The sequence below is a fragment of the Pagrus pagrus genome (assembly GCF_965226575.1).
Source record: "Pagrus pagrus genome assembly, chromosome: 18".
Lineage (NCBI taxonomy): Eukaryota > Metazoa > Chordata > Actinopteri > Spariformes > Sparidae > Pagrus > Pagrus pagrus.
The window spans coordinates 20,008,395-20,028,096 of NC_140202.1; the positions used below are offsets into that span (position 1 = coordinate 20,008,395).

A 19,702-nucleotide genomic window follows, 5' to 3' on the forward strand; every position below is an offset into this window, starting at 1 on the left:
CGGACACAACCTCCCCAACAAACAATTACCAGTTGCCAGGGAAATTGCAGCTTACCGCAGTGTTTATTTGTTTGACCTCTCTCTTCCGTCTGAATAGTTGAGCTAGTGCCAGGTCCCAGCATTAAATGAGCCCTAATGATAATGGTTTACTGTAGCACAGTGGGTTTAAGTGGCTGTTTTTCAATGTGTACAATCTCACTGTTTTTTATGGGATCTTTGTTTTTTTTTGTCTGGGGCAATATTTTTCTCCGAATGGTGCCAAATTTGGGTTTTCCTCCCTTGACAGTTCCCATGAAGACCCACATGCTTGAAATGTTCTTACACCAACCGACAGTGTTCAGCCATGCATCTGTTAAGTGTGTGTGTGTGTGCCTGTACAGTGCATGAGAGCATTTGTTTTTGATAGAGAGGCCGCAACTGAAAGACGTCCAAGTCAAACAAGGCTTGAACTTGGCCCCAATCTCTGACTTCTTGCACAGAGGCTCTGGATATTCAGGTGAGGCTTTGCAACCATGGGAATAAACCAGGTCAGTGTTTACAAAACATGGGCATGTACTCCTGAGTCATGACTAGAGGGCTGTTGAGTGAAATCTGTGACACGGTCTCTCTCTGTACAGATGTTCAAGGCAGGGCAGATAAGGTCGCAGTATATTTGTACAGCACCTTTCAAAAGCAAAGCAATTCAAAGAGCTTTACATAATACGTAAAAAACATCATTTTCCAAGAAACTACGCTCTGTTTTTGATGATATTCATGGTTGGAATTTCTTCAGCAATGTATCAAATTTACACGGCGGCCGTTTCCTCTGACGGGGGCGGCTCCAATGCTCGGAAAATGTTCGTCTGCTGTGTTCCCGATCTGACAAATCGTTATCATTTCAACGCTTCCTGCTTGATTAGCAGACTGAAAAGATAATGGATGGATGGTGAATATGTGAAGGGACGTCGAGCCATATTTCAAAGTAAAACAACATATTTGATAACCTATTGATGGAATTAATTTGGCTCTATACCATCGGTGGTTTAGTATTCAAAAACCAGTTTTCTGACACACAGGAAAACGTCTGGAGTGATGTGATCCGCAGTCTTGCAGCAGGGTTCTGAATAAACTGCAGCTTTTTAGCCGGTCCTGTCAGGATGCCATTGCAGCAGTTCAAGCAAGCACAATTTAATGCTCCAGAAGAGCTGATCAGCAGGACGCCGTGGCCACACGTGACAGCATTTCTACAGAGTCAATTGGCCGGCAAGCCCAGAAAATCCTCCCCGCGGTCATCAGGACACGAGCATTCACTCAACATGACAACGCTTCGTCCAATCACTACCCTGCGAGAGGCCACAAGGATCTGTTTGCGATTCACTCAGCAGCAGAAGATGGTAAGCATGTTCAAACAGGCTAAGTATAACTCGGGGCATTATTGATGAAAGAGAAGTGACAACTCCATGATGATGTGATGCAAGACAAATGCTTCCACAAACATGTCAGTGAGCTGAGTGATGGTGATCTTCAGGGCAATTGAGGAAAGTCATTATGAAAGGGAACAGCGTTGGGGCGTGGACAGAATCAATATTACTCATGTGCACATGTCATGTCCTCATCACTTTTGCAATATGTCATTTTAGGTCAAAATACACCACATACGGTACTGAAACAGATTTTTAGTTCCCCTGATTATAAACGTATTAGCACAGTCCTGACTGACGACAGTTGCCTACAGGGCAGGACCGATCAAGACTTAGACCTCTGATGTGGGGATAAGCAATCAATCCAGAGATGATTAGTCACCACAGCAACCATGACAAAGCACAGACGCTCCAGTGTTTCTCAGAGTGAAATCAGAGGAAGCTGATGTGGAGCGTGAGGTAATGAGAGCATCAAAGGCGAGCAGAGATAAGAGCGAAGACGCTGGAAAAAAACCTGGAGTGTGTCCTAGAGAGAAATAGTGTGAGAAGCTGTGTGACCCTGTGTGACATCCAATGTGGTATTGGTGCTTTTACCAAGTAAAAATATCAACATCACAATGGGAAATACTCAATTACATGTAAAGGTCCTGCATTCTTTTGATGTATAGAAGTTAGCAAGTATTGGCAAAAATGCATTCAAAATACCCAAAGTGAAACAAATGATTGTGAAGGAAAGCGGCGTGTGGCGTCACTGAAACGGCTCGTGCTTGCAGATTGGTTGATTTTCATGCTTTCGTGCCTCAGAAATTCAAGAGTGAAAGGATGTGAAGCAAAAGATTAAATGTTAAGTCCTTAAATTGTTCATAAAAGTCTGCCTCTACAACTAAATGACACCTGAGCAAAGTCCGTTTGCTGATAAAGATCATGTGATACGACTGAAAGCTCCAGAACTGCCACTTGAAGCGTCCACTGCTACTTTAATAATGACAATAAATGTACTTTCGACCAGTCTCGTGCTTTGTATGTGACATTTGTAAATGCAAACACAGCCCAGTGAAATGTGGAATGTAAATTTAGTGAAGAAACAGTTGAAATTCTCAGTAAACAACATCATTTTTTAAGCTGATGAGTTGATTATTTGGCAAATAGATGTCATGGTTTTGGTTTTCAGCTTCAATGTTTCCTGTTATATTTTCCACGTCCTGTCTTTTCTCACCCTTTCTCTGTGTACACCCGAGTTTCAACTGCTCATTAGCAAAGTTCGTCTGGTTTCCTCCTGTTGACAGTTCAGCAGCGTGTCCTCACTTGACCTCTGTGTTCCAGTTTTTGTCCCTCATCACTTTCTGGTTTTGTATTCTTAGTTTTTCCTTATTGATTGTCTTTTGCCTGCCTTTTTGCTGCCTGCGTTTTAGTTTTTTTTTGGGATTCCAGCTTTGTAAATAAAGCTCGCCTTTTGTTTCTGAACCTGCCTAACGTCACACATCTTGAGACAGAAATATGGAGCAACATTAACATTGATTTAGCGTCATGTTTCTGGTGCCCAAACAACAAATCCAGTTCTTTTAACTCTGGTTTGGTCTCCACCAACTCCTTTGGGAAATATCCTGCTGTTAAGCTGCTAAACTTAATTCCTGGCTCTTGATTTCCCTCCATGGCGTAGCTGGCTAGTCGCTACAGCTGGAAACGAGGTTATCAGGATCATAAAACGCTTCAAACTCAATATGAAAACTGAAAACGTCTACAGTGGATATAAGCTGGCATTCGAATTTTTTGTTTCTAAGTGTGTGAAACTGAGGTTCCCTCCATGAGTCGCCAGCTTCACTGAATAAACACAGTGTCCTCCTCCAACAGGCTGTGGTCCCTCCTGGCTTCATGCTCTTCCAGCCTCGCCTCCTCCCTCCTCTGGGTCTCCATCTGACGGAGCTGTACGCGTGATGGACGCCACCCTGCCACAGCTTGCTTTACTTCCCTCCCTGATTTCCCTAAAAACAGATCATGTTTGCTTGTGTAGCGCTCTGCATGGACCCTGATCTATCGCTGTGTATAATTATAGCGCCGCTCACATAAATTCGGCAAAACCCAGGAAATATTGGTGCGATCAAAACAAGCAGAGCACGGGTTATTTTGAGATCCGTGGCAGGAGATTTATCGGGCTCATTTTGCTGTTCTGCAAGTAATTTCTGACTTTCTCCCATTAATCTTCCAGCAAATTGAGAGGCCGCTCCAATTTCATCTTAATTTCTGCTGCAATTTAAATGTCAAATGAAATGTTTTTATCTTGATTCTTGGATAATGATCTACTGTCACATTTTTCTCCCATAACAATATGAATGTAGCAGGCTATGATGTCATTCTTCTGAATGTTTCACTCCCCAAATGTAAAACACACTTTATCTGACAGTAGCTCACAGTAGCTCCTCTGTGTTTGGTGAAATTTAAGCTGAGAGGTCACACTGATGAACTCGTTTTTGGATCATATGAGTCCAGTGGTTAAAGGTCACTGCATGTCTGAATGTGTTTGAATGACGTAAGTGGAACACAAAAAAGCAGCGTGACTATCGTCTTAGGGGAAAATGTGACATAATAACATATCGAGTGCCAGATCCAGCCCCCGTTTACGATTGTAAATTATCAGACTGACCGCTTTACAATCATTAGAATAAATTATGTGATGATGTCACTGTCTGGTTAGGTTTAGGCACAAACACCACTTGGTAAGGGTCAGGAAAAGATCACGTTTTGGCTAGAAATACCTGTTTTTGTTGCCACAAACACGGCTGGAAATTGTCCCGAGGTCTCCTTAAAAAAATATCCAGCTGTGTCGCACTTTTAAATGTTGAAGCGCCATGGTTCCTCGTCAAAACGACACAGTAGCACATACAAATGTTGAAACACAGTCTTGAACTGTGGTCACTGGCTTGGCTGGCTTCTCCCAATATGGAAGTCAGGTAATAAAAATGTAACGTGAACATGATATCAGGCATATTGTAGAGATGTAAATAAGGTAGCCTACGTATGACACGTAAAAATGTGAACCGCCGACATCTTATTCTTGCGCCTGTGCTGCCTGTAAGGTTCAGAAAGTGTGCGGTGACGTGCCATCTCCACTGTCGACTGTGCACATTAATGTCCTCATGTGGTAGCAGTTTCTGTGCTTGATCAGTCGTGGAGAACGCAAAACCTCCATATTAATCTTGTCTAATTTGAGAGAGGAGGGATGATCACTGTGAGATGTAATTACAAGGCAGTAACAGAGACACATCGGGGGGCCAACCTCGCTGGTTGGACCACGAGACCCGCGAACAGAGTGTGTGCCGCTGAGGCGTGACCGTCGGCTACCTGGGTGGCTGACAGATTAACTCTCTGATTAATCTGCAGAGGGTAGAGCATCTCTGACTTAATGGAGACCATCCCACGAGGAAAATTACAAGGCCTCATCTCGAGGACTTTGGAGATTTCTCCGTATCAGCTAAACCTGGAGGTAAATCTGTTACTGCAAACCAGATCTGGAAATGATGTCTAGTTTTCAGTACACGGAATAACCCTCAATCCAACCTCAGTCAAAGATTAATCAAGACTAGAAAAATGAAAATGTCATGATGGTTACTTCAGTAAGTCGACCTCACAAAGCCCCAATAGAGATCTAAAAGAAGAAGCAAAGGCCTGCGCTGATCAGACAGTCTGACAACATCAGCGTTTTGTTTGGTTGCCATGGGGATTTCATTAAAGCGCTCCTCGGGGGTTTGCTATCTTTTAGAAATCATTCAACTGTGGTAGAAAACAAACCCAAACACGCTGCAGGTGCATGTGTGTGTGTGTATCTGCAGCATGAGTAGACACCACATAAAAGTAAAGAATAACAGGATATCAAAAGCCCATAAGCACAAAACACGGGCTTTACAGAGACACAGATCATAAAGAAGCGACGGCTTTTCAATCCTACTGATCAGGTCAAAAGTCCCTGGAGTTGGGCATGATCTGCTTGTCTTGTAATGATTACACCGAGAAATCAATGAGCTCAGTGTCGCAACAGAGTCCCAGTCAAAGAGATGTGTGAATGAGATATTTATTGCTATTAATAAAAAAGGGAAATTGTTACAAATGTGTTTAGATTTTAGCTCATTACCAACCTGCCTCCTTCAACCATTTATCCACAAGCACCCCTACAAGGCCTACAATAATTATACAGCTCTGTCGACTTGGATCATCAGGTGGGTTAGTTCATTCATCAGTGAATAGTTTGGTGGAGTCGCATGTCAAGAAGATTATGGCAGAGCGGCAGGGAGGTCCATTTACTCACGCCATGCACCCACTGGAGGTAAATAATTAAGGATCAGAAAACGGCATCTTGTCAACTTATTATGTTTCTTGTTGTGTTATTTGTATCTGTGGTTTTTAGTTAATGGGTATTTTGATCTTGTGTTCTGTAATCAGCGATGGGTGACTCACATGGGAGCGCTGTAATTTTCATATCACATTTGCGTATTCAGCTTTAAGATTCAAGGTCAAACCCTTCGAGATCTTCATGTGCAAGCGTTAGAACGACGCACGCTAAACACCCCTCTATAATCTGCATTACATCAGTATATTTCTGAGAGACAACCTCAAACCGATGACCTCTTGTGACCCCGTGATCATGTATAACAGTGCGCTGGATCGTAATTGTTCACACAGCTCTGCAGCAGTGACGGTGGAAAATGAAGTTGCTGACAAAGAAACCGAGCCCTGAATAGAAGAACAGAAGAAAAGCTTTTGTGCAGAGCATTTAGTGTTTATTTCACGGAGGCATTCTGCAGGAATTGTGAAGATTAATTAGTGGTAAACTAGAGAATGAACTGCAACCGAGTAATTACCTGAATGTGTAAAGTCGCCTGGATTAAACATGACTTGTAAATAACAATTTTTGTATGTTTTTGTACAGCGTTCTTACATTTAACATGAACATGTCATCAAATATATTAAATTAGGCTACTTTGGTTTGCATAATAATTTGTCTGATATGGTTTGGTATGAGTGTGCATCATCTACTTTACTGACAAGGTCATTCTCTGTGTATGTGCGCTGGTCATTTTTACAGGAGACCTGTTTTCGTTTTTTCCTTTCCTTCAGTGTTTTCTATATGTTCTTATGCATGTAAAAAGTAAAGAAATTGAAGTCAACAACAACAGAAGCTCCTCTCTCCCACAGAAAACACTGGTCCTGAAACACCTCGTCAGCATTCCCAACTTTAATTCTGTGACTTTGTGACATCACGCTACGTTTTTATGCCTCATGGCTAGTCTGGCACGTAAGAATTTTTTGTCATACGTTGTGCTTGCTCAGGCGTGTGTGAGCTGACCAATCAGAGCAGACTAGGCATTTGGGAGGGGGGCTCTTGAAGAGACAGGAGCTAAAAATGAAAATGAGCATAACAGGTCTCCTTTAATATTCCTCATCACGCTTGTGTAATTTGCGTGTTGGACCAAAAACGGGCTTTCAAACTCAAGTCAAGACACTTTCCCTCCGAAGCACATGAATGTGAAACTCTGCACATACATCACTCTGCACAGTGAAGCCCAAAATGAAAATCAAAATTAATAAAAAATAAACAAAACACATTTTTAGGTGAGGGTGGCATTTATAAAACATATTTGGACACTTCTGAAGCAAGTTAATGACAACACATTTTTGAGAGGAGGGAGGCCTTTAAAATCACATTAACCTTAAAACAAATACAAGCAGCTCCTTATAACTGAGCCCTAAGCCTAAGTCTCCCATGTCAGAGCCCAGTGTGATGTTTTCTGCACAGGCAGACTCAGCACAAGCCTCTCCCACTGTCAGAGGGAAAAAAACAGAAAAGTTTCAGTTGAACTATTTCCTCGGTGCTATAAATACAGGAGGGAGCGCACATCTGCACTTCACAGCGAGGCGTGGTCAGTCAGAGCTAACAGGTGGGCCGGTCTGTAGAGCTGCACTCACACTTGTCCTCAGGATACCTCTCTGCGACACAGCAACACACACACCAACACACACAGCTGCAACAAGATGCCGAAGTGCCCAAATTGCCAGAAGGAAGTTTACTTCGGTAAGATTTGTTTTTGGTTTCTGAGTCTATACATTTCCTGCTTAGTGTAAAGTAGCAGGGTTTGTTTTTTTTTTCTTTTCTGCACAAATGAGGAAACAGGAAACTGAGTTTAAGCAACAAGCTGCGAGCACATGATGCAAGCATGCGATTTTAATCTATATAAAATGCGATTCAGTTACTAAATAACCTGTTGATGGCTGTGTTTTGGTATTTATTCATTTATTTTTGGAGATTATTTAAGTGTTGGAAGAAGTTTTCAGATCATTTACTTGCATACAAGTCTCAGTACCACCATGCAAAGATATACATTTTACTTTTAAGTAGTCATTGTGCAGAATGGCTCCTTCCTCTGTTATATTATTGGATCATTACTGATGCAATAACATGCAACAAGTACTGCATGCTGCTGGTCGATGTGGAGCTCATTGCTAACAACTTTATGTACTTTTTGGGTGATTAATCAATAAAGAACGCACGTGTGTGATATTACAGGCAAAATATAGGCTTCAAGTGAAAGTGACAATTTTCAAAGTGATGAAGAAACTTTCATTATGTGGAGTAAAAAAGTACAGTATTTCTTATAGAAATTTAAAATACTTTAAGAGTAAATGTACCTGATTACTTTGCACCACTGAGAATAACGGTCCAAAAATGCAATACTATGACACTGACGGGCCATTCTGCAGACGGGGCACTTGACTTGGCTTTGTACTTATAATGGATAATGTTTTTATTATGGAGCTGCTACTTTTATTCAGGTAAATGATCTGAAGGCTTCTTCCAGCACTAAATATCATGAATGCATTATCATGCAAGCACTACGTTCTTGTTGTAGTTGGCTGAAGTGGAGCTAATTTTAACTTCTTTATGCACTTTGGGTTAGTGATACATCGTATTTGTTTTTTGCTTGAAAGAACAATATTTTTTAGAGAAGAAGAAAGCAGTGGAAAATGGAAATACTCAAGTTTAAGTATTGTGCTTGAGTAAATGTACTTGATAACTTCCCACCACTGAGAACAATGATTCAAAAATACTATGACACTGACAGTGACGGTTCACTTTTGAAACTGTAGCGACAGTTAGTCACACGTACAAGCACGAGGGGAAGACTTTGCGGTATCTTTTGCATTGTAGTGCTGCAGCTTTTGCAGTCGTATGGAATTGCTTCATCCAGCATTGAATATTTTGATGCATTAACATTTAAGCACGTCTTAAATGTTGTAGTTGTTTGAGGTGAAGCAAATCTTAACTGTTTTATGTACTTTTGGGTCCTGTTATCGCAGTACTTTTAATCTAAAATGCATTACATTTTAGAAACTGAAGTTTTGGATGTAAAATACCAACCTCTGGTGAAGTATTCTCGTAAATTACTTGACTTAATGCTCTTACTCTCCATCACTGGAGACTCATCACTGTTTGTTTACTTGCATACTCTCTTCAGCAGTAATTCCACCCTCTGAGTTGTTTATTTTTCATGTCTGCCTCCAGTATACGTTTACAGTTTTGCAGATGAATGCTTCAAACTGTCACTGCACTCTGTAAGCTTCCTCGTTATCAGGTTACTTTGGAGTTAAATGATGGATGAGCCGTATGAATAACGACTCGATGGTGTTCCTTCTGTCGTGAAATACGGCTCCATCCTTCCAGAGCGATCTTGTTGGTCCGTCTCATGAGGACACCATCAAAGCACGGAGCAATTACCGCATCCGGGGAGGAACGGGACAGCTCCATTTTATCCTAGCCTTAATCCATTTACCACATTGTCTGCAGCTCGGTAGTGCAACAGAGTAAATCTGCTCCGGAGAGACGCGCCGAGGCCAAACACAGAAATGCAAAGCCAAGTCTTTTGACTGTCAGTCTGATGAATTGACCGTGCAGCCGGGGAGACGAGCTTCCCATTCTTCCTCTTCGTGGATAAACTTTCCCGCTTCTGGCCAAAACAAGCAAACCAATTTGTTTCGGTCAGAACAAGCCAACCAATCTTTTCATTTTCCGTGCTAGAAGACAGAAAAAGGTCTTTGCTAAAATATATGGGAGGTCAAATATGGGAAGAGGCTCTGCCCTAAACTGTCTGCACTAATTTCCCTCCAAACCCTTCTCGCTCCATCATAAACTCGCTCCATGTCTCGCCAACATCACACCTCACTGCCCCACACCCCCGTCCCCCACTTTCTTTTGCTGTCTCATCTGTCTTGATGTTTTCGAAGCTCTCAGATGGAAACAATCAGGCTACTGCTGCCTTACTGAACTCGGTCCAGTTTCGGCTGCAGAAAAGATCCGAAGACAAAACATTTTAATACGCTGCTTTTGCTTGAAACTGATTCAAATATGCCTTGGAAGCAAAGAAGCTGAGGTGTTGTAGGAAATTAGACATAGCATGTTAATTAGTGAGGTTTAGAGGTCCTTGTAGGCACATTTTGTTACCTTCAAAAGTGACAGCTTTCCGCCAAGTTTAATGTTAGTGAGGTGGAAAGGAGATCTTGATCGCCTTGAGGGAGCCAGGCTAGCTGTTTCCCCTTGTTTCCAGTCTTTTTGTTAAGCTGAGCTAACGCTGCTAGCTGTAGCCTTATATTTATTGGACAGAGAGGGGAATCGATCTTTTCATCTAACTCTTGGCCAGCAAGACAATGTATTCCCATAACTATTCTTGTAATACTTACTTGGATATATACCAAGGTCAAAAACTCCAGGGGGTGCGTATTTTCAGAACAACTAGCCTTCGGAGCAGCGGGTGTTTGTTTTTTGGGATAAGAGGCAATCGTACAAGTGGGCTTTCCGTCTTGCGGTTTCGGAAACAATGGGCAATCCCCAATCTTCATCCCGTTAAAGGGTATTACTGTGTTTAAGGTCATTCGCCCATTTCTAAATCCTTCAGACTGCATTCTTGGCCTTTTTTTTAAGCTTGACAAAGTGTTATACAACCTCCCCATGAATCTTTTTTGGGATGGAATGAAGTGAATACTTGAACAGCCTCCCTCATGGTGTGTTTTTCCATTCAGATTTGTGTCTGTTTGCGTACTTTGGACAGAGATCACAATGCTCCAGTCTGCGTGAGTTGATGCAGAGAGCAGATCGCATTATTCTGCAGTCTGTCACACCCCATTTCATGTCATATCATCAGGTAGAGTAAATAGCCCGTGCACAAAAGTATGCCTTATCAGATCTGTATACAATGAAGGGTAAATCAACATTCATGGGCGCCATCGCAACTGATCAATTTGGACTCAGAGACTCCCTCCGTTACTGGTTGGACAGGCAAGAGCACATTTGAAGTTAAGTACAGTAATTATTTCGGGTCAGACTTCATTCCAAGCCCCCACACATTTGGCTGGACTGTTTTCATGCCGCTGGCCTGAGAGGTCCACCTCATTCTCCATTTCCGCTGCCTGTTGCATAATCTCATGCCACATCAGGTTATTTTTAGCGGGAACTATGTCAAATGCTAATATTGTGGGAATGTTCGGATGCCAGAGGCTTAACCTGACACCAGAATAGCTAACAACTTCCTTTTATGTATCTAGAAGATCTGGCAGAGGTTCATTTTTGTAAGTTTTGTGCTCCTCAGTTAACAGCAAACATGAGGTAGAAACGGACTCAGTTCTTGATAACACTTCTCGGTATTAAGCATTTTCTGTGCTTGCCCTCCCTTACCGTACACATTATCTGAGCGAGGATCTTGAGATCTCAGAAGTCGTCCAAACTCTTGTCCATCTCCTCCATTAATGATCTGAAACTCGAGGCTGCTGGGTTCAGTTCCTCCCCACTTTTACGGTCCTCCTGATGGGTGTTTGTGCAGATCAGCCCTGCAGATAAAGACGGTCTTTATCAGAGTTTATGAGGCAGGAGGAGGACGGATTCCTCAGGGACAAACTGTCCTCATTTTCCCTCAAACACCACACCCAAACAATGTTCTCAAAGCTATGTGCAAAGACGTGATGCTGTTGGTCTAAAACTGATATCCCTCCAAAAATTCACAGGACTATGAGCTCATACTTTGGTCTGACAGTAATTAAACTGGACCGCAGACCTGACCCATGTGATATCCTGTGTTACTCCCATCTCCTCTGGAGACTACAGTAGCTCTCATTGTGGTGGAAGTTCAACACTGTGGTTAATAATTCTGCCTTTTGGTGTGTTTTGCAGCTGAGAAGGTGACGTCACTGGGAAAGGACTGGCACAGGCCCTGTCTGAAGTGTGAGAAGTGCAAAAAGACGCTGTCATCAGGGTCACATGCAGAGGTGAGACACTTTAAATACATCGCCAACAATACAGACAATAACATCCTCTAATCTTTAATCATGTGCAAAGGATTTTGGTTTTGATTGCACTTCATCAAATCTGAAAGCTTACTGATTTTACAGTACTTAGTCTTTACTTTTTTAACACTTATAAGCAACTTGCGTTATAAAAAAAACCAAAAAACATTCTGTTTCATAGCACCTCCTACGGTGATAGCGCTCTGCTGGCTACTGCAACCCACAAACTAACAGTCAAGTACACTTTTACATGATGGGAGAGCTAGCTTGTTGTTTTAAATCATATTTGAGAGGCTGCGTGGTGCGATCGGACTTTATAACTGAACTGTGAGCAGGACACACTTCTAATTTCTCTGACTGTGGGAAAATCTGATGCTTTCACATCACAGATGACGAGGAAGGCATTAAAATGCTGAGGCTGCAGGTGAAACATACTGATGTAGTCTGATAAAGAAGTTTAGTGGTTTATTTCTACAGTTTCAACACATCTCATGAGCATTGATCCGTCATCATCAACATGACTAAATAGGCTTCAGAATTGATCAGAGCTGATCGTTCTTGACGGTGGCCCACTTAGTTTATTTGCCAATACCAGGTTTGCAGCTTCGATTGTTGAAATCTGTGTGTCAGTGATTGGTCTCTTCGTAGCCGAGAGTATCATGTTGCGATGATTAAGATATGCACACAGCACGCTGAGGGCCGGAAACGGTGACCAGGCTTCAACATGGATTTGTTGTTAATAATGAAGCATTATCAGGGTTAAGTGCGGTTCATCCCCTGGTCGCACGGATAGTGAGTTTACTGCGCTCTGTGTGCAGGAGGCATATCTATAACACCACTGCATTTGACAGCAACTCCTACGGTATCGCTCAACGTCAACGCAAAATGTTAATGTGTGGTTGATGTACTGCCTCCAAAAGACTACACTCATTTGTATATAATTTAGTGCCTTTATGTGTTTCTAAATGTTTTGATATTTTCAATACACCCATGCTAATACAACTCTGCCTCTTACAGCATGAAGGCAAGCCATACTGTCACAAGCCCTGCTACGCTGCAATGTTTGGACCAGGAGGTGAGCGTGTTCTCCTCGAATAACCCCCTTTTACACAATGAACAAGCTTGATTGGCCCCTGGCAGCCATGACAGCAAAGGTTCACTCACCTTTGTTAATAAGACTCTTGGCTCGGAACGCCCTTTGTAAAAAAAGGTGCTTGTATCTGATTGTGTTGAGGCAGTAAAAGGTCCCAACAAAGCAAACACTTTTACCTGACAGGGTCACACACTCAATAAACCAGACGTTGCATCATTTTGTTTTAACTCTAATCTCAAGTGAAGGAAGTGGTGAATATTCTCTCTCAGATTTCCAAAGTAAAAGCCTTCCATGTTGAAACCATGAAATCTTTTCACAATTTTCATCAACGCTTTCTGTCTCTTTCCTCGCAGGATTTGGACGTGGTGGAGCCGAGAGCCACAAATATAATTAGAGAACAAAGAGTAACTTGACAGGTAAGGAGCGCACGTTCGTCATTCATCCACCAAATCATTTGCATACATTTGCTCATCTCATCCATTTCCATGCTCTTTGTTAAGACTAGCAACGACCTCGACTCTAAGCAAATCCACCCTTTCACTTCGCACTGCCTGATGTTTGTTTCCTCTGCTTCGTCTGCAGGCTCGGGCCCAGCAGTAAAAATGTTGCCTGGAAACAAGATCGAAGAAGCTCAGCAGGCTCACAAGTCCCAATAAAAACCAGCAAACAAACTGCGTTCTGATTCGGTGGAAACATTTTGTATGCGTGTGTTTTTATCCTCTGTTTTTGATCTCTGTTGTCTGAAGGTGATTCATTCCTGTTATTGAGGTGGACTTTCTGATTAAACACTTTTTAAATTTGTGTCACTCTTTGTTTTGATTTTCACACCCTTTAGTTGGAGCTATGTGTTGGTTATTGGAAACAGCTCAATTTCAACTTAGAGGACAATAAAAATCAAACGATTTTCACCAAAAGATCTGCAGAGTAAGCCTGACACTAATTTGCAAAACATCATCAATGCATGGGCGGTTCCCTGAGGCTCTTAGTCCTGTTACATAATCGTCTGACATCTTGTTAACGTACACGATGGCCTTGAATTTGAGATTGAAATCAAAATGAATGCCTATTTTAAGTGTGTGGTGGGGAATTTGGGTTTGGGGTTAGGGTTAAGTTTGAGGTTAGGGGGGTTAATGGCACTGCACATCAAAACATACAGGCCCTGGCATCATAAACAACGAACCGCACCCAAACAATCCTGTATTTTTGGAAAGTACCCTTCTGAGCAGGGACTTTTTCAGAAGTAAACTAATATTGCCAGAACTTAATTTAGGTCCTGGTCCCTGCAGTGGAAATATATTGAGTTCCTCCAAAGGTTCCTGCAGTGGAAATGCCGCTAAAACATCAGTCCTGCTCATGCTGGTGCATTGTGGGTGGCTTGGAGTGGCTGAGGGCCCGCCTGAGTCTTTGCAGATCCACCAGATGCTTCCTCTTTGGTTCTTTTGGACTCCATTGCCAAACATTTGCTCTGCGCGGCCACCCTCACTGTCCATGAATCACGCAGGAGCCACCATCTCCACCATGCCTCGACCATCGCAGCCTGACAGTTGCTGTGGCAACAGACACAAACAAGACCCAACAGGCAGCCAGCGTGCCCGTCCGTCTGGCTGTCACCCTTCTCTCTGCAACAAAGACGCTCAGTGTCACAGGAAAAACCTCCACAGACACCGAGGCAACGGGTGAAAACATGCGGAGGATGTTGAGTAATGAAGCACAAATGTGGCCTGTTTGTACATTTTATTAAATGTCGTGTTGTGAGAGGGGTTGGCATCGTAAGCTATTTCTTCAGCCTGCACCTTTTCAGTCATTACTATGATCTTTTGGACATTTATTTGTTATTTTGTGGCCCGTTTAAGAATTGAAAGTTCCATTCGATTCGATTAAAATACAAAGGAAAATATATTTGAATAAAATACCAACATGCTCCCTGTCTGACTCATCTCAGCATCAAAGGTAGAGGAGCGTAGTGTGTCCCTGTTTTTAAACGGTCTGGTGGCGTGTGTTTACATTCCTCCTCGATAATAATCACCTTCTTTTTGAGAATGCAAATACCTCCATCTCACTCGGCTTTCCGCACAGTGAATAGCAACGTTTCGTGACGCGATCCGGATGTTTGTGTGAAACCCTAGCCAAATTCACAGTTTAAGGTTTTAAAGAAGCACATGTGCTGAATTTGCTTCTGGCTCCATGATGAGGCCTAATGTATTAAACTGAGGATAATTTCCTGACATGATTATAACGAAGGCATCATGCAGGGACATTCATAAAGCACTTACGTTGACTTACACTGCACTTAAAGTGAAGTATTGCCGGTTATTTTTTTCTGAGCGGGAAGTGAAGACCTGCTGTGTCAGCAGACTCTCAGTGATGAAGCTGTAAAATTAGACTCCTGAGCTAATTAAGGGCTGGAAGTGCCTCACATCCATTGTAACTCATGCACACATGCAGAACGTGCTGTGCTTCCTCAGGTCAGCTTAAGAAATAGTTTAATTGAAACAGTCTGGTGGACAGTAAGGGAGTCGACGTGAGAGGCAGTGTAAAAAAAAAAATGCACATCTACAAACGAGAAAGAAGACACAATGAATTAAAGACTTATTTTAGCCGTGGCACTGGATGTAAAGAGAGTAAGGAGTGTACGAATGTACAATTTTAAGGTAAATGAGGTTATAAGTGGTAAATTTATATTTAATTTCATTGTTCACAAGCAATAAAAAGCTTTATAAATCATTTATTAAGCAATTGTTCACTGTTAAGTTGCAACTGATGTTTGCAATACTCTGTAAATGACTGATAAATACTGTGTAGTTTATATATAAACATTATTTGCACGGCCATTATAAAGTTAAGACAGGTGTATATAAACTGCTTGATAAATGTTTTTTAATCATGTCATTGTTTGGGAACAGTGAAATAACTGTTAATTAAAGTTTAATTAATGATGGTTATTGGGATGTTATTGGATGGTAATTTACCAGCTGCAACACTGAGGAGATTTGTACAATAATCTATAAGTAATTTCTATCAAATTGTATGATATACTTTACTCTGCATAATGAGTACTTTAAGTACATTTTGCTGCATTTCAAGAAGTATAATTTATCCAAATTTACAATAAAGTATCAACAATTCGTCCTTCTTTTTAAAAGCTCATTGTAGAATTTGAAACTTTTCAGACTTTGGTGACTCCTAGTGGTAAAATAAGAAAAGTATGGTAAACAGCCATGCACACTCAAATAAACCAGGGATACTAAAAGCAGAACAAATACAGGTTCAAATCTGCATGTCAGAGTTAACATATAGTAAAACAAGAGGATGAAAAATTAAGAAGCAACAAGTCATTTACCTATGTTTGTTTCTATTGTTAGTTATAAATAATTGTGTGTATTCTTCCCCAGTAAAAGAGGATGTACAAGCCCTGTAAGACCTCTCTCAGGAAGATTACCACAGCGTGTCTGGACTTCCTGCTTTTATGACTAACAGACAATAAATTAAAGTACACAACAGTCCTGGAGAAAAGAGAGAATGCTTCATATCCTTGAGCATAACTGTGAAGACTTTAAACTCTATCAGATGTGTGAGACCAAACCAAAGTCATAAAATCAGGCCTGCCAGTATTTTTTAATATGGACCAATGAGCGCACTCATGCCCCTGCCAACATCTGTCTCTCATACAAAATTGATCTCTTTAAAGTAGACCACTTAAAATCTGAAAGTTTATTTGTGAAAAATAATCTATACGTTCACCCGTCGGGGACACGTGGGTGAGTTTCCACTACCAGAACCTGTTAATGTGATTTCAGAGCGTGACAGAAACTTGTGAACAGGAAATCAACCATTTACTTTTCTGACTCTCTTAAAAGACCATCTTTAAAATGACTCAAAAAATCATTTAACATATGTCAATGTCGTTTCCTTCACTGTTTTCCATTAGTGTTAAGGGTTTTCTACAAGGTTGTTGAGGTGTTTAATCAAAATACACGATTACTTTCATGCTTACTACCGCAAAGGCGGCTGAAACAGACGTTCTTATTGTTTAATTCATTGGAAAAAACTAAAGACAGTTGATCCCTCTTTAATGCTTCTTAAATCATTGATTCCCAATCTGGGGGTCTAAAGGGGTCTCAGTATAAACGTAGGCAGTCACAAGATGATGAGTGGGATAGGAGAGAAACAAAAACAGACTTTTCTCCAATAATTCCTATACTTGATAGATTTCGTCTTTTAAACCTTTAAAAATTATTTAGATTTAACATTTCGCAATGAGATAATTCACTCTCACGAATCATAGACATATGACGGGATGCCTGGAAGTAGACAGAGTTTTGTTTTAAGGGGACACAAGCCATAAAAGTAGGGAACCACTCTCATAAATGTGCAGTAAATACACTGTAAGGCTAATTTCAAGCTAAGCTTAGCGTAACATAAAGACTGGAAACAAGGGGAAACATTTTTCAGTTCAGACAGAGCCAGGATAACAGTTTTCCCCTATTTCCACTCTTCATGCTAAGCTAAGCTAACCAGCGGCTGATGGTACCTAAGCATGTACCGTACACACACAGGAATGGCACAGATCTTCTCAAGAAAGGGAACAAGAATTAATCCCAGAAATCTTGAACTATTCCTTTAAAGATCCGGTTTGTGATTCATACACTGTACCAGTATTTTTAATTTAACAAAGAGGTTAATATTTGAGACAGAACTCTTCGTGTTTTACTCCACTCTAACATATTCCACCATCCATCCAAATCCAGTGCGTGAAATTCAGAAACGTGTCCTCCTCGACCTCTTGTCTTGAGAAATGGTAACTCAGGGAGCGCCTTCGGCTCCTGTGACGATCCCCCAGCGACCTGTTGGAGTCTGGCTGAACATATCAATCCAGAGGCTCCAGCAGAGTTTCATTCGTGGGTGACCAGCCAGGCATTGGAAAGATGAGTGTCATGGTGGTTACTAAGCAGAATCTGGTCTTCATTTCTCTAATTGAATATGCATGCCTGGCCCAGACACTCCCTCCTGCTGTCCCCTTTCCTCTTTCCCTCCTTGATTCCTTCATTTTTCCCCTTCCACCGTCCACCATCAATCCCCTCTCCCTGTACCTCCTTCCATCCTCCCTCCCTCCCTCTCATTTACCAGGACTGGGCTGCAGTTGATTAGTGCTGCTGGATGTGTCTGTTTCCATTGCTGCACCCCCGTCTCAGCAGATGTGTATAAATAGGCCCTCTGGCGTTGTAATTGCTAATAAGGATCCAGTGTGTGTGTGTGTGTGTGTGTGTGTGTGTGTGCAGAAAAGAGGAGCTCCTGCCATAAGCATTTGTCTGGCAGCCAGCTCCCCCTAAACACACACAGAGAGGGGATTGATCAGCGCCTCCAAGCCCAGGAGGAAGCCTCTACCCTGGGGTAGATAATGAGGCGGGCAGGCCTCCGAGCCTGGGCCTGGATGTATGAAACACATCAATCATGTTTTTTTCCTCTTTTTAAGCCAAAGGGTAAGAGTTTGGCAAACACTCATCTCCTCCAATTAGCTTCAGTAACAAGAGTCCCCCTATTAGAGAGCAATTAAATCTTGGACACCAACATTGGTTTAGACTGCTGTGAAAACTTAACACTCCCTGTGTCATGACGTTATTTATGAATTGGAACCAGCGCGAAAAGGATCGGTGGATCAGCAGAATTCTAACAGACAACGGTTTTGATCTAAATTAATCATTATGACCGTGTTAGCATTTAATACAGCCTCAAAAAGCAGCTAGCGTGGCTGTAAATTCTTTACCTCGATATCTTGACAAAGACTTAAAGGATAAGTTCACAAAAATGAAAATTCAGTCATTATCCATTCACCCTCACGCCGATGGAAGGTCAGGTGAAGTTTCATAGTCCACAAGACATTTCTGGAGCTTCACAGCAGAAGCTTGGCCATACATCGAGGGTGTAGATAACATCTTTTCAAATACATTTGTGATCCAGACGAGCTATATGGAGCCATTGTATGTTTTTTCTGTTGGTACTGTCAGGTGTTTTTGTATCCAAACACACCTGACAACGGAGGTCACCTCCGTGGATCGCTGCTGCAGTGAGTGAATATAAATCCACTTTTTTAATCCCAAATGTTAAAAAGTTATCTCAGAGCGCTCCTCCTGTTCGTCAACAGCTTCTGATCAGACGTTACTCCGGCTGTTTATTCCTCCAGAAGGTCTGGCTCTACACCTGACCCTCCTGGCCGGCTCTAATCAGCTGAGCAGCGGCTATACCAACCCCACAAAACACTCAGCAAAAGGACTTTTGTATTGTTCTGATAGAGACCTAGCAGCAGAATGAAATGGCTTTCAGTGTTTTGACTGTAAGCAGGATAAAACAAAAAAAAACCTAGGATGTCACTTTGGAGTATTTGTTTAATATTTTCTCGCATTTCATAGACTCCTTTGTGGCAGGTACCTCCAGGATTTAGCAGGATCTTTGCCTCAGGCTCCTCATATCACACCTCCTGTCGAGCTCAGCTGCGATGGCCAGGCATGTGCAGTATCATGGAGGTTGAGTATAATGCTGGAGGTTATGAGTGTTTCTGCACATGTAAAAGAGGGTCAGGGCATGAAAGAAAAGTCCCCACATTCGTTATCTCTCTGCGTAACTCCTACACACACTCCTGTTCTCACACACCTGGCCACGTCTGCAGGGGTTTCTCCCTTCACGCTGTCTGAGCCTCGAGGGATCTGGAGACAGCTTGATTGTACGAGGACTGCGATAAATAAGCTGTGGTCTCTGTCTCCGTCCACGTGATGGATGCTCTGCAATACCAGCGCAAATATAAGTTATGGTGAAGTTGGAGGAACTTCTCAGAAAGTGTGGTTTTGAGCGTAAAGGTTGAGAGCAATCTTTCAAACTCAAACGACACTGAGAG

At 42.0% G+C, this 19,702-nt stretch overlaps 1 protein-coding gene and 1 long non-coding RNA gene across 2 annotated transcripts; both read left to right on the forward strand.

The window, feature by feature from the left end:
- Positions 1-45: 45 nt before the first annotated feature.
- Positions 46-3,420, forward strand: LOC311274274. The gene is made up of 3 exons (XR_014624736.1): positions 46-496; positions 1,056-1,373; positions 3,252-3,420. It is a non-coding gene; the product is annotated as an uncharacterized lncRNA (long non-coding RNA).
- Positions 3,421-7,290: 3,870 nt separating this feature from the next.
- On the forward strand, positions 7,291-13,614 carry crip1 (cysteine-rich protein 1). The gene is made up of 5 exons (XM_084381815.1): positions 7,291-7,464; positions 11,608-11,702; positions 12,738-12,795; positions 13,167-13,229; positions 13,396-13,614. Exons 1-4 carry the CDS (start codon positions 7,425-7,427, stop codon positions 13,205-13,207), a joined length of 234 nt encoding a protein of 77 aa, XP_084237941.1. The 5' UTR covers positions 7,291-7,424; the 3' UTR covers positions 13,208-13,229; positions 13,396-13,614.
- Positions 13,615-19,702: the final 6,088 nt, after the last annotated feature.